Source organism: Crassostrea angulata, chromosome 3, assembly GCF_025612915.1.
Source record: "Crassostrea angulata isolate pt1a10 chromosome 3, ASM2561291v2, whole genome shotgun sequence".
Taxonomy (NCBI): domain Eukaryota; kingdom Metazoa; phylum Mollusca; class Bivalvia; order Ostreida; family Ostreidae; genus Magallana; species Magallana angulata.
Genome location: NC_069113.1, coordinates 49,354,255 through 49,366,164, shown reverse-complemented (window position 1 = coordinate 49,366,164; position 11,910 = coordinate 49,354,255). Strand labels below are relative to the sequence as shown.

Below are 11,910 nucleotides of genomic sequence, written 5' to 3'. Positions count from 1 at the left end.
CCCGGATGATAACGTTGAAAAATTGCGCAAGGGGTCCCGAGTATTTCCGAATGGAGAAAAGATGTCAACATTCCCCATTATAAATCTCCGTAGGAAATCTGTTTTCGTTGCTGTGAATTCTTACGAGGGAAAAATGATAATGTGTGAATGAAGTTATCTTGGGAATTTTCCCTTCCATCGATTTTAATTGCACTTCAGTCACAGGTATGTGTATTTTTATTAAAAATCGTTCAAATATGCAGCAAAAATATCTTGGGACAGACTATACTATCCCAGTGATCCTTTGCGGTGCATAGCAACATCGTGGAACAGGAAGTGTTTCTACGGAAAATTCTTACCTCTACATCGCATACACCATTTTCATTTAACAATAAAAAAATCCTTCTAAAAACATTACAGTAAACAAATAAGCTTACGTAAAAAAACTGAACTTTATATGACGTCATTTCCTTCTCCGAATTTGTCCGACAATTTACGAAAACTGTCGAGCGCAAAAGAATGTTAACTATGACGTCACAAAGATCTCGCGTTTTAATTTCCCGCGATACATTTAGAGGTGGATCAAGCATATGTACTGGATCATGTAGGAAGTACTCAGTATCAGTGTTAACGGTGACTCTTTGGCTGATTAGTTTTGATCTACGTGCAGCCACGTCATTTTGTAATGAATAGATAAAAGAAAAGAATTAAACTGTTAAAATATCTACCGGTACATGTATTTGTTATATAGTTGCATATGTGGTCAAATAATATTGGATATCACACACTAAGAAAGGGTTGAGGGCACATGTCTACAACGCAGCTTCGCTTATATAGCGTACAGAAATTAAAAAGATTTAAAACAAAATTGATGTCACAGAGGAAAATAATTAAAACACAGGTTACAACAAGGAACGAAATGAGAAATAACAGACAAGATTTATTTTTTTACTGATTTTAATGATCATTATTAAAAGGTAAAGAAAAGATAAAACATAATTGTATCTACATAAAAAAAAAACGGCGTTGTGTTTATCAAAATATTTTAATACAATGTAAGTCTGTTTAACATTTTATTAATGCTCAGTGGTAGTTTGTTTAAGTGTATAAGACTAGGAAGGGGTCATTGGATAACTTCGGGTTCCTTGCGGTGGTAAGTTTTCGAGACAAAGCCAACGTTTTTTGGTTAGGGCAAGTCCACGGGTTGCATTTAACAATGATGACAGATGTGTGGTTCCTTCTGCGCTCGCCCCAACGGTCACACCGTAAAACATATTATAGATATATTAGCGAGCGCAGCTCGCCGGCGCGCAGCGCCGGCTAGCGAAGCGAGCTCTAAGAACCAGTGTGCGCGGGAAAAAGAACGAGCTAAACCTACAGTTCATCAAACAAAATTTTTTGTCTACGTCCCATAATGCTCTCTAATGTTTTCACCCGTGGTGCTATGCCAAAAATGGCCGACTTTTAACTCGTAATTTACGGTGACTTAAAGTTTGAAGACACGTTTTGAGTACCGCATATGCTTTGGCGAGACTCGAAAGATTTGTTACATGCTTCCATACCTCCGTATTGAGTCGAGAAACGTAAACAGTCATAAATGACGTCACAGTGCACTCGCGCTATATTTCCCCACTCGGAACTACTCGGATGTCTCGCGCACTCGACATTAACGTTTGTATGGAGCGTAGCGGAATCAGCCGAGGATTGCCGATTGATATTTCCCGCGATAAATTTAGAGGTGGATCAAACATCTGTAATAAGTATAGTCTGCGATACCTGCCTCATTTTGACATATGATTTGTTTTTAGTCTTTTTTTAATATAGAGATTTTATATACATGTATATATATATACTAGCAAGAGCCATACTTTACTGTCATATCGATCCATTTTTAAACTAATTGTGCATGCATGTACAGTAGGCAGATAAGTATATGAGTAGGGAGGAAATAAACAATAGGACATTTCGAACTAAATAAAAAGGAATAAAATGAAAAATTAACAGAAAAAAAAATTATGTAGAATTTAAAAGTGGGAAATTACACACCTTCAAATAGGTACCGGGCTCTCTCTCTCTCTCTCTCTCTCTCTCTCTCTCTCTCTCTCTCTCTCTCTCTCTCTCTCTCTCTCTCTCTCTCTCTCTCTCTCTCTCTCTCTCTCTCTCTCTCTCTCTGGGTAGGGGGTTGCGCTGTATGTATCATAACCATTAAAATTAGTACCATTGCATACTTATTGTAGAGCAATACTCTCTCAAAAATTCTTTGTCGTTCTTTGATACCTCAATAAAAGTTGACAATGATGCAAGCTACAGTATGTGTAATTCTTGCTGCGCTCGCCAGAACGGTAGCACCGTAAAACATATTAGCAAAGATGCTAAGTTTGTTTGCAATACATGCACCCTAACCCCCCCCCCCTCCCTCGAACTTTAAAAGTGTAACAGATGAGATGATTGCATTTTTGAATTCTTAGGTACAGTATACATTACAGCTTCTTTATTGGTTAGATAGTTATTATCAGGCATAATATTAAAGATACACAACATGTAAAATTGTTTCCAGTACATTGGGAGTGGTGCCCGGTGGGGGGGGGGGGGGGTGGTCAAAGCGCCTTAATTATATTTTTGTGATTTTTGGTAGTTATTTCTGATTTGTCAGACATAGACGTGGGTCATACTACCTGATGGCTCATTCTCAAATTGTTATTCCGGAAATAGTTAATCTTCTCTCTTACTTCCCTTACCTAGTATGATATTGACTGAATCCTGTATTGGGTAATAACACACGGCCAGTGAGTGATGTAATTGATCTGAAGGCCATTCTGATATTCTACCAGGTAAATGAATGAAATTGAATTAAACTATAGTTTTTTCAATGATGAGAAACCACTTTATACTATTCTCCATTATTTATATTTTTCTAAAAGCTGAGAGTGAGACACAGAAGGTGTACATGTGTGTAGCTATACGTGTTCATGTATGTTATGGCAGGGACTCGACTTTCAGTCACTATACATGCATTTGATCATGGTCAGTGGTCATTGAGCCAAATTGAAGACATTTGTCAAATTGACAAAGTTCCGTACGATTTAAAATTTTAAACTTAGATAAAAGCAACCAATTACCATTGGTTACAGGAGAATGGGACACTTTTCTTATCTTTTAAAGAATTGTTTTAATTTGAAATTTGAGTGTTTTGTTTTTCTAAGTAATAATCAACTTTTAGAAGAAAATCAACTTAGATGAGATTTCAGTACAAGATTCAACTTGAAAAATAGTGTGGATCACTATAACAATTGTCAAGTTCATCAGGAGTTTGTATTCTCTAAATTATTCACTATTTTCACATATACATGTACATCATTACATATCATCTACATGTTTGTTTTGAAAGCTTCCCTTTTGTAGGCCTCTGGGACTGTGAGAGGGTATCTCTTGTTCATGTTGCTTTGCCTTGCTCACACCAGGCAGATGTAAAATATAATATTCCTAATATCTTTTTTATCTTTCCCTAGTATAAAGAGACCAGGACATAAGTAGAAGATGCCTTTAAAGAGGAAGCGTTTTTTACTTTTATATGGATCCCAGACTGGACAAGCTGATGCTATAACAGAGGAGATCCTTGATAACTCAGCAGCCCATGGACTGGAATGTGAAAGACACTGCCTCAGTCAGGCAGAGAAGAAATTCACTCTGGAAAAGGAAACCTGTGTTGTGATTGTGACCTCTACCACTGGGGATGGTGAGCCACCCGAAACAGCCCTCAAATTCTTCAGACGACTGAAGAAGAAAACACATTCTAGTGATTATTTATCACACCTTAATTATGCACTGTTAGGTTTGGGTGATTCTAACTATACAAACTTCTGCAATGCAGGTAAAACTTTGGATAAGAGACTTGAAGAGTTAGGGGCCAAGAGATTTTATTTATCAGGCTGGGCTGATGATGCAGTGGGTTTAGAACAAGTAGTAGAACCATGGATTGAGGGGCTTTTCCCAGCACTCCTCAAATTCCTATCTTTCAACTGTCCAGATTTGTCAGGCACTAGTCAAATAACAGAAATCTGTGAAATTGAAGTAGAAAGAAGTCACTTTGATAAAGATGGAGAATCCAGTGATAAGAAAATTGAAACTAAAATTACTGAATCAAACGGTCATTTTAAGGAAAAAGAAAGTCAAGCAAAGAATACCACTGATTCAACTGAACCAAACAGTGATAAGTTTGAAAGTGAATCCTCTTCAACTATTAGTAATGGTAAAGGATTGAATGAAACAGAAGACTTAGTAAAGCACATTGAAGGTATAACCTTAGAAGAATCAACAGAACCATCACTCAGAAAGTCAATTGCACCTCTCTGTGATGCTGCAGTCACTGTTCCTTTACTTCCAGCAGCCTACCTCTCCATTAATTTTGATATTGATCAAGATATGAAACCATCTCTTCTTCCATCTAATTCATCAGCTGTGACAACTATTTCAGAGGCAACAGTTATTCGAACAGATATTTTGACTTCAAAAGAAGCACTGAAGAAAACATTAAGACTTAGACTAAAAATTGGTGAAGAGTTTGAATACCAGCCAGGAGATTCTGTTTCAGTTTACTGTCAGAATGAAGAGAAAGAGGTGGAAATGCTGCTAAAGAGACTAAATGTTCTAGACAAAGCTGACATTATCTGCCAAATAGAACTGATGAAAGACACCAAGAAAGCCAAAGCGGCCATTCCACTCCACATTCCTACCATTACCACCCTCAGGACCTTATTCACATACAATATTGACATACGAGAACCTCCCAAAAAAGCTGTGATCCGACAACTTGTCGAAGGAACAACAAATCCACAGGAAAAAAGAAGGCTGCAAGAATTGTGCAGTAAACAGGGAATGGGTGACTACACAAGCTTTATTAGGAATCCTGAAATCAGTATCTTAGATCTCCTCCTGGCATTCCCATCCTGTAATCCTGATGTTGACAGGTTGATCGAGTCTCTTCCTAAATTACAACCAAGACCTTACTCAGGCTGCAGCTCACCTCTGAAGACACCGCAACACCTAGACATTGCCTTCAATGTGATAAATATTCCTGAGGGCGATGGCAGGAGTTTTGCAAGGCAAGGAGTATGTACTGGTATGTTGGATAGGGTGACAAATCAGAATCAAATCAGGGAAGAGACAGCAGAAGATGGGACTAATACGGAAATCTTCCAGTTACAGATTTCCGCCAGACCTAATCAGTATTTCCGCTTGCCCAGTGATGTATCTATACCACTCATTTTGATTGGACCAGGGACAGGAGTGGCACCATTTGTCGGCTTTCTTCAACACAGGGAGATGCAGAAAAACTCAGCAGAATTTGCTGACCAAGCATTCGGAGAAATATTTCTTTTCTTTGGTTGCAGGAACAGGTCACAAGACTTTTTATTCAAAGAAGAGCTGATGAGACTACAGAAAGTGGATATTTTAAGTAAACTCTATGTCTCATTTTCTCGTGAAGCCATATCACAAGAGGATCCAAAGTATGTCCAGGACAATATCAAAAGTAATGCTGAGCAGGTACTCCAATTGATTTACAATCAGAAAGCAGTGATATATGTATGTGGAGATGCCAAGAACATGGCCAAAGATGTGAATCAAACTTTTATGAAAATATTGCAAGAGAAGAAAGAAATGACAGAGAGTGAGGCAAAGTCTTTCATCACCAAAATGAGGTTGGAGAGGAGATATTTAGAAGATGTTTGGACGTAACTTTAAAATGAAACATCGGATTCCAAGAATATGGCATGTTGTGATTCTGAATTATTCTTACCGAAAATTATTTTGAAAATGTTGAATTAAGTAGAACTTTAAGTGGAATTCATTCTAGTAGTTGTTGCATTGATGTATAGTTCTAATGTTATACTGTTGTACAATGTATAACAGTTAAACAATTCTTTTGTTTAATCTTTATGATTTTAGATACTCCTTTTGCAATAAGTAAACAAGATTCATTTACTCTTATGAATTCAATAGGCTGACAGTGGGCTAATATCAGTGCTCAAAATTTTATTTTGTTTGTTTAATCCATACCAGCTACATTTGGGTAAAAATTATTTTTAAGAATTACTTTTTATTTCCTTTTAACCAAAATTCTGTTGAAATGAATTATAAAGAAATATATCAAGCCCTTTAAATAGTAATTACATGTACATGTATGTGTGACTGCAATTATTTTTAGTTCCATGCAGTCTCTCTCAAGCAATCTTTCTTAAAAATATGCATGTTGTTGTTATTAATTGAAACAACATGGTTTTTATTTGATGATGTATGAAAACCTTTAACCACGCGTGTGTTAAAAGCTTTGTTTATTTATAAACCAGATAGTTAATCATGTTTTCATTTCTTGACCATTTAGATTTTATCTTTGAACTAATATAAAATCATGTATCAGATATTCTATTGTTATCAATTTCTCATGAATTAGTTTTCAATAAAAAAATTAAACAAATGCATTATCTTTTACAGACATTTTATGGGAGAGTGTGACAAAATATACCTTTTGATGTGTGTGTGGGTTTTTTTTTATAGCTGTAAGAATAAAGTAATGTAGAACTCATTATTGATTATAATTGTCGTGCCGAAGTAATACAGACCGAAATGAGTAGTAACCGCTCAATAACGATCACGTGATCTAAAAATGGCGGACAAGAGAGCCTTGCCAAGTTGCTGAATAAGAATTTTTTATTATCCCTATTGCAGACGACTTTCACACATAAGAAATGAGTCTTGGTAAGTGTTGGTACAATTTAGAATGTCAATTTTACAGCGATGTAGTTTTTGGCTCAGCTTACCTGTGCGTTTAAACTTTCCGGACAATGGATTATTTCTATACTATAGTCCAATCCACACTTTGCAAAAGTTGTTCCCCTTTGTGGGGTCAACCCAAAGGTCAAAAGGGAAAAAAACAACTTTTCCCTTCTTTATGCAACCAAATATTTGGGCGTCCTGTGAAGAAATCTCCTGGAATTTAATTTATTCCTTCGATGAGTGGGTTGCCCCAACTTGGGGCAATCAAAATTCACAGAGGAACCCTATTTCTAATGTCAAATGACGAAGTTACAACCCTCTAAACTACAAAGGCTACTGTGAGAAATATATGGGTTTTTCCCCAAAGATGGCGGACAAGGGACATAACTTTTGTAAAGTGTGGATTGGTCTATAGCATGAATGAACAGATGAAAGCATGTATATGCTCACGACTCTTTGACGAATTTTAACGAGAATATGCATACCTGTCATAGAAGTACAACTAAAATCGATACAAGGGGGAAATCCAAGTTTTTTTCATTGACACTTCATCTATATTTACCCGGATAAACAACATGAACGAAATGTAATTTCTTACGGAGATATACATGATTTATAAAGGAAAATGTTTACATCTTTTCTCCAAAGTTGTTTCATGCATTACCACAAACTTCTATGCACTGGTCTCAGGCAGACATATAAGGCAGAATTCAGGAATATAAAAACAAATACAATTTTTTTTTTTACAAATACCCTCAGTCCCTGCGTTAAAACATTCCAAAATTAAGCACGCCATGGTGTATATCGACCAAAATAATTAGAAAAGTGTACCTTATTTAACAGATAAATGCTTTGTTTTATCATAATCTGCGATATTTTTAGCCTGCCCAAAACCTCATACTTGGTATGAAATCAAATGACAAATAGTTATTTAGCCCAAGACCAGTTCATATATAGGACTTACCGCATATGTGTGAAACAACTTATCCAGTCTTTATTCAGTGGTTTTATGCTGTTTATGCAGATAGAAATAAATAAATGCAAGCATGCCATATATGATTTAGTAGGTAAATTATCGGTATCATTGAAGAGAATAAATGTACATGTAAACAGTTATAGAAAGCACTAGCTTTCCCATTGCAGTTTGTCCAAAAGCAAAAATGGATGCAATTCACGGAAAAAGGTATTAATCCACAGAATTCAGAATTAAAAACCTTGCGTTATTATTATACTAAAGTGATAACTTTTATTACAGAAACAAGCGCCTTTGATTCTGTCCCAAGATACTTATTTATTATAATAATTTATTAACATTAATGCAAGAGGGTTCAAATGATATGCATTCAATATAGTATGAAAAAATTGCCAGATTTCTCCTTTGAATGGTTGCAGTACAGGGTTTTAAAATAATGTCAATGATGTTTGTAATTTTGCATTGCAAATTACATGAACATACCTTGAATTTTATAATAATAAAAAATGTGCAAGGTGTCCCTAGTACTTCTGAATAGAGGAAAGAGGATGAACATTTTTCATTATGAATCTGCAATGTTTCTGTAAGTTTTTCCTGAGGTGAAATCAGATGACAAGTTAATGAAAAAAATTGGATTTCATTTTAATTTTATTTGAACAGTCAACTTAATCATTATTTTAGTTAAAAATTCTCAAAAAGTGAACTAATCAAAAGATTTAAGGCAGACTATAAATAATGAAATCTATAAAACTTTGCTGATGATTTCTTTGACAGAAAACCCCCTGTTGGGGATGAGCTGGTATGACAGTGCCTGGGTGCCCCTCCTGAACCCCACCAATGTACTGGACTATTTCTGTGAGCGTAGTAACCCATTCTATGACCACATGTGTAACAACCAGATCATCAAGAGCCAGCGTCTCAGTCAGGAGCAGCTCAAGTAGGCAAAATAACATCTCAGGGGTCAAATAAATTTTAAATTAGGCAAATAATTTTTAAGAAAATGCAGCAAGAGGGCACTCGTTTTATTGCAGAACTTACAAAGGGGAAAAACTTGATATTCATATTCAAAAATAAAGGTAATCCCCTTTTCAAAATGGCAATGAAATTATTCGGTGCAACATCTTTTGACCATGCAGTTGTTATAGTGCCTGGGAAACATTTATTTTCTGGGGGCCTATTTGGGTTTATTTATGGTAAATTTGCATTAAAACATGAAATGATTTACAGATCGATCTTAATAAGTTTCTGTTTATTTATTTATTTGAATATCAATCCTATCATTAAGGGAAACTGTAAATTTGCATGATTAGATATACCGGTATTTTAATTGTATAGAGATGCAGTCAATATCAATTATTTTTCTCTTACAGTAACATGGTGGGAATTGAATATATATTGCTCCATGTTCAGGAGCCAATTCTTTATGTCATCAGAAAACAACACAGATTTTCACCTACACAAGGTATAAAACAAAGTGTTATTGATTGTAGTCTACATGTGTTCATATTGCTTTATCACATGCCTCAATATACTGCAGATATCATGCTTAATAAGTTTTTGAAAAATGTGGTGACATAACATGTGATAAAAAGATGCTCCATGATTTGTATTAATTAAAGTGGTATGATTTTATTTTTCCATGTCATTGTCATAGTTCTCATGACATAGAACACACAATGAGTTAAATTAGAAGATGAATCTACACAACCAATAGAATTCTATTAATATACAGTCAAACCTCGTTATCTCAAACTAGATGGGACAGGTTAAAAACTTAGAGTTATCCAAGTATTCGAGATATCAAGGGTAAATCAAGTAAAGAATAAGAAGTTGGGACTTGAAAATCACTGCGACATATCTATTATCCATTATATTAGAGATATCGGGTGCTTGAGATACCAAAGTTAAACTGTATATTGTTTTGTTACCCATAGAATAAATTAAGGATTTATAATGTTTGGAATTTGGTTTACAGTGACCCCATTAGCAGATTACTACATTGTAAATGGAGTGGTCCATCTAGCACCTGATCTCTACTCTGTCATCAACGCCAGACTGGTAAGTCAGACCAGATTCTTGAACTATGACACTTAAAGTTTGGCATAATCATAATTCATAACCACAAAAATTTGACAATCATATTTCATAACTACAAAATGGCCAATATCATATTTCATAACTACAAAAATGGCCAATATTATAGTTCATAACTACAAAATGGCCAATATCATTGTTCATAACTACAAAAATTGACTAAATGAATTTACGGTAACCTCTTTATTCATGTTTGAGAAATTCATTTCTTGTACGTATATTTACATTTTAGTAAATTAAGTCAGGTCAATTGATATATACATGTATCTTTGTTTCTCTTTTAACATTAGTTGAACACAGTCTCCAGTCTGCAGTCAGCTTTTGATGAAGGTAAATATACTGTATTTGATTGTTATATTGCATATTCGTTGAGAAAAATTCTTACGATGTATTTTTTTTTTTGTTAGGGTACCATATATATTATTTTCATAAGGTAAATAATAGAATTGATGGCAAAGAATAGAACATGTTTTAACAGTGTAGGAATAGATCAATTAAGAATTACTACTTTTGGATATTATAAAAATGCTTCAAAATCTTTATATATTAAATATTTTTGAAGCCTTAAAATCAGTGATTTTTAATTTGAAAAAAAAAGGTTCTTTTTATAATGAAATCGGGAAACTTTCAGGGAATGTAAAACATTTTGAAGATTATCAATGATAATTTAATTAATTTGGAGGGTTTTCATGTTTTCTTATCAGCAATGTCCTATTCTCGATATCATCCATCAAAGGGATACTCCTGGGAGTTTTCAGAAAAAGAGGAACCAGGTTTGTGTTTTAAATTACATATAATTTCCAAACTGTTTGTTTTACCTTGTCTTAGTGAAATAAGGATCCAGTTCGATATTTCATTTTGACTAATTAATTCGAAAAATATTTTTCTCTCATTCATCATATTTTGTTACAGAGAAAAAAGAATCTTCTGACAAGAAAAAGAAAGAGGAGCCAAGTTCTTTCTTTCAGAGACAGAGAGTGGATAATTTGTTGGGAGAGCTTGCTAAAAAGTTCCCACCTAAAGTTGTACAGCCTATTCATACAGAGGTCAAAGGTAATGGGATTATTATCTTTAACTTTAGAGGTGGATATTATTAGCTTTAAACTTCTAAACAGTTGTAAAATACATTTATTATGAGGTAATCACATATCTTTATATTTATATTTAAGCCATTGTGATGCTTATTATTTTGCAGGAAAAAATATTGCTTAGAAATACTGGCATGTGTTTTTTGCACAGGCACTTCTGCAATGAAATTTACTTCATAGCATAATTCAAAACATAATTTTGTAGTTAATTATCCAAAAGATGAATGGAAATAAACATTTATTTGCTGTTTTTCCTCTGAAAGCAAAGTAAATTGCCATTAACGGAAGTGTTATACCCCATGTAATTAGGAGTAAGAATCCTTGTGTTGTTATTATTATACTGTGGGGATTAACCTCATTGCAGAAAGAAGTGCCTGGGTTGTATGGTACGAGCTAACAGTAATACAACCCTATTTCTGTTTTTAGAAGAGCCTGTGAAACAGGAAGCTGTGGTGAAACAGGAGATAAAGCAGGAAAAACCAGATGATAAAGCCAACAGCATCAAACCTCCCCCTGAGAAGCGGGCCAAGCTCACGCGGTGACCGAGGGCCCACCAGTGGGTCTATGACCAACTGGTAGTCCACCACTTTGAGTTACATGTACATGTAATGACTGTCTGTGTGTGAGCTATACAAAGACACAGTGAGGTGCTAGAACTTGTTGAGTTTATACATACAGATGTGACCCTTCTAGTGCATGTATACAAACCTTATACAAATGGTACATGTTTTATACAGATCAGAAAGTTCACCTCATTTTGTTGTGCTATGTACTGTGTTATAAATGGTTGTCTCATGGACTACATTGTACATTAATAAAATCCATGGTAGATTTCGTAGTTTAAGACAGACTGATGATTAACTATGCTTGTACATTGTGCTTTACTGGAAGTTAAGTAAATTAAAAAAAAGAAAAACAACTATTTTTTTGTTTAATTTTTTTCATACAACAATTTACAACGTATTCAAATTGAAGAAAGTGTGATTTTTCAAAGGTAATTTT

At 34.7% G+C, this 11,910-nt stretch overlaps 2 protein-coding genes across 3 annotated transcripts; both read left to right on the top strand.

Annotated features, from left to right (window-relative positions):
* Positions 1–2,738: 2,738 nt before the first annotated feature.
* Positions 2,739–6,477, top strand: LOC128178419 (methionine synthase reductase-like). Its single transcript, XM_052845562.1, has 2 exons — positions 2,739–2,810; positions 3,489–6,477. The coding sequence occupies exon 2, from the start codon at positions 3,517–3,519 to the stop codon at positions 5,713–5,715; it is 2,199 nt and encodes a 732-aa protein (XP_052701522.1). The 5' UTR covers positions 2,739–2,810; positions 3,489–3,516; the 3' UTR covers positions 5,716–6,477.
* Positions 6,478–6,620: 143 nt separating this feature from the next.
* LOC128177973 (mediator of RNA polymerase II transcription subunit 6-like) lies at positions 6,621–11,799 on the top strand. 2 transcript variants are annotated; one of them, XM_052844911.1, is made up of 8 exons: positions 6,621–6,735; positions 8,501–8,663; positions 9,097–9,188; positions 9,702–9,784; positions 10,111–10,150; positions 10,525–10,593; positions 10,733–10,873; positions 11,335–11,799. In XM_052844911.1, exons 1-8 carry the CDS (start codon positions 6,726–6,728, stop codon positions 11,448–11,450), a joined length of 714 nt encoding a protein of 237 aa, XP_052700871.1. In that variant the 5' UTR covers positions 6,621–6,725; the 3' UTR covers positions 11,451–11,799. The 2 variants fall into 2 exon arrangements, with proteins under 2 accessions (XP_052700871.1, XP_052700870.1); XM_052844910.1 differs by lacking the exon at positions 6,621–6,735 and having other exon boundaries at positions 8,485–8,663.
* Positions 11,800–11,910: the final 111 nt, after the last annotated feature.

Bases quoted from the DNA above. Each gene is read 5' to 3' on its own strand.
- LOC128178419 (XM_052845562.1), top strand. From the start codon at position 3,517: ATGCCTTTAAAGAGGAAGCGTTTTTTACTTTTATATGGATCCCAGACT.
- LOC128177973 (XM_052844910.1), top strand. From the start codon at position 8,485: ATGATTTCTTTGACAGAAAACCCCCTGTTGGGGATGAGCTGGTATGAC. The intron at 8,664-9,096 runs GTAGGCAAAATA...TTTCTCTTACAG, and splicing joins CTCAGTCAGGAGCAGCTCAA to TAACATGGTGGGAATTGAAT. The intron at 10,151-10,524 runs GTAAATATACTG...TTTTCTTATCAG, and splicing joins GCAGTCAGCTTTTGATGAAG to CAATGTCCTATTCTCGATAT.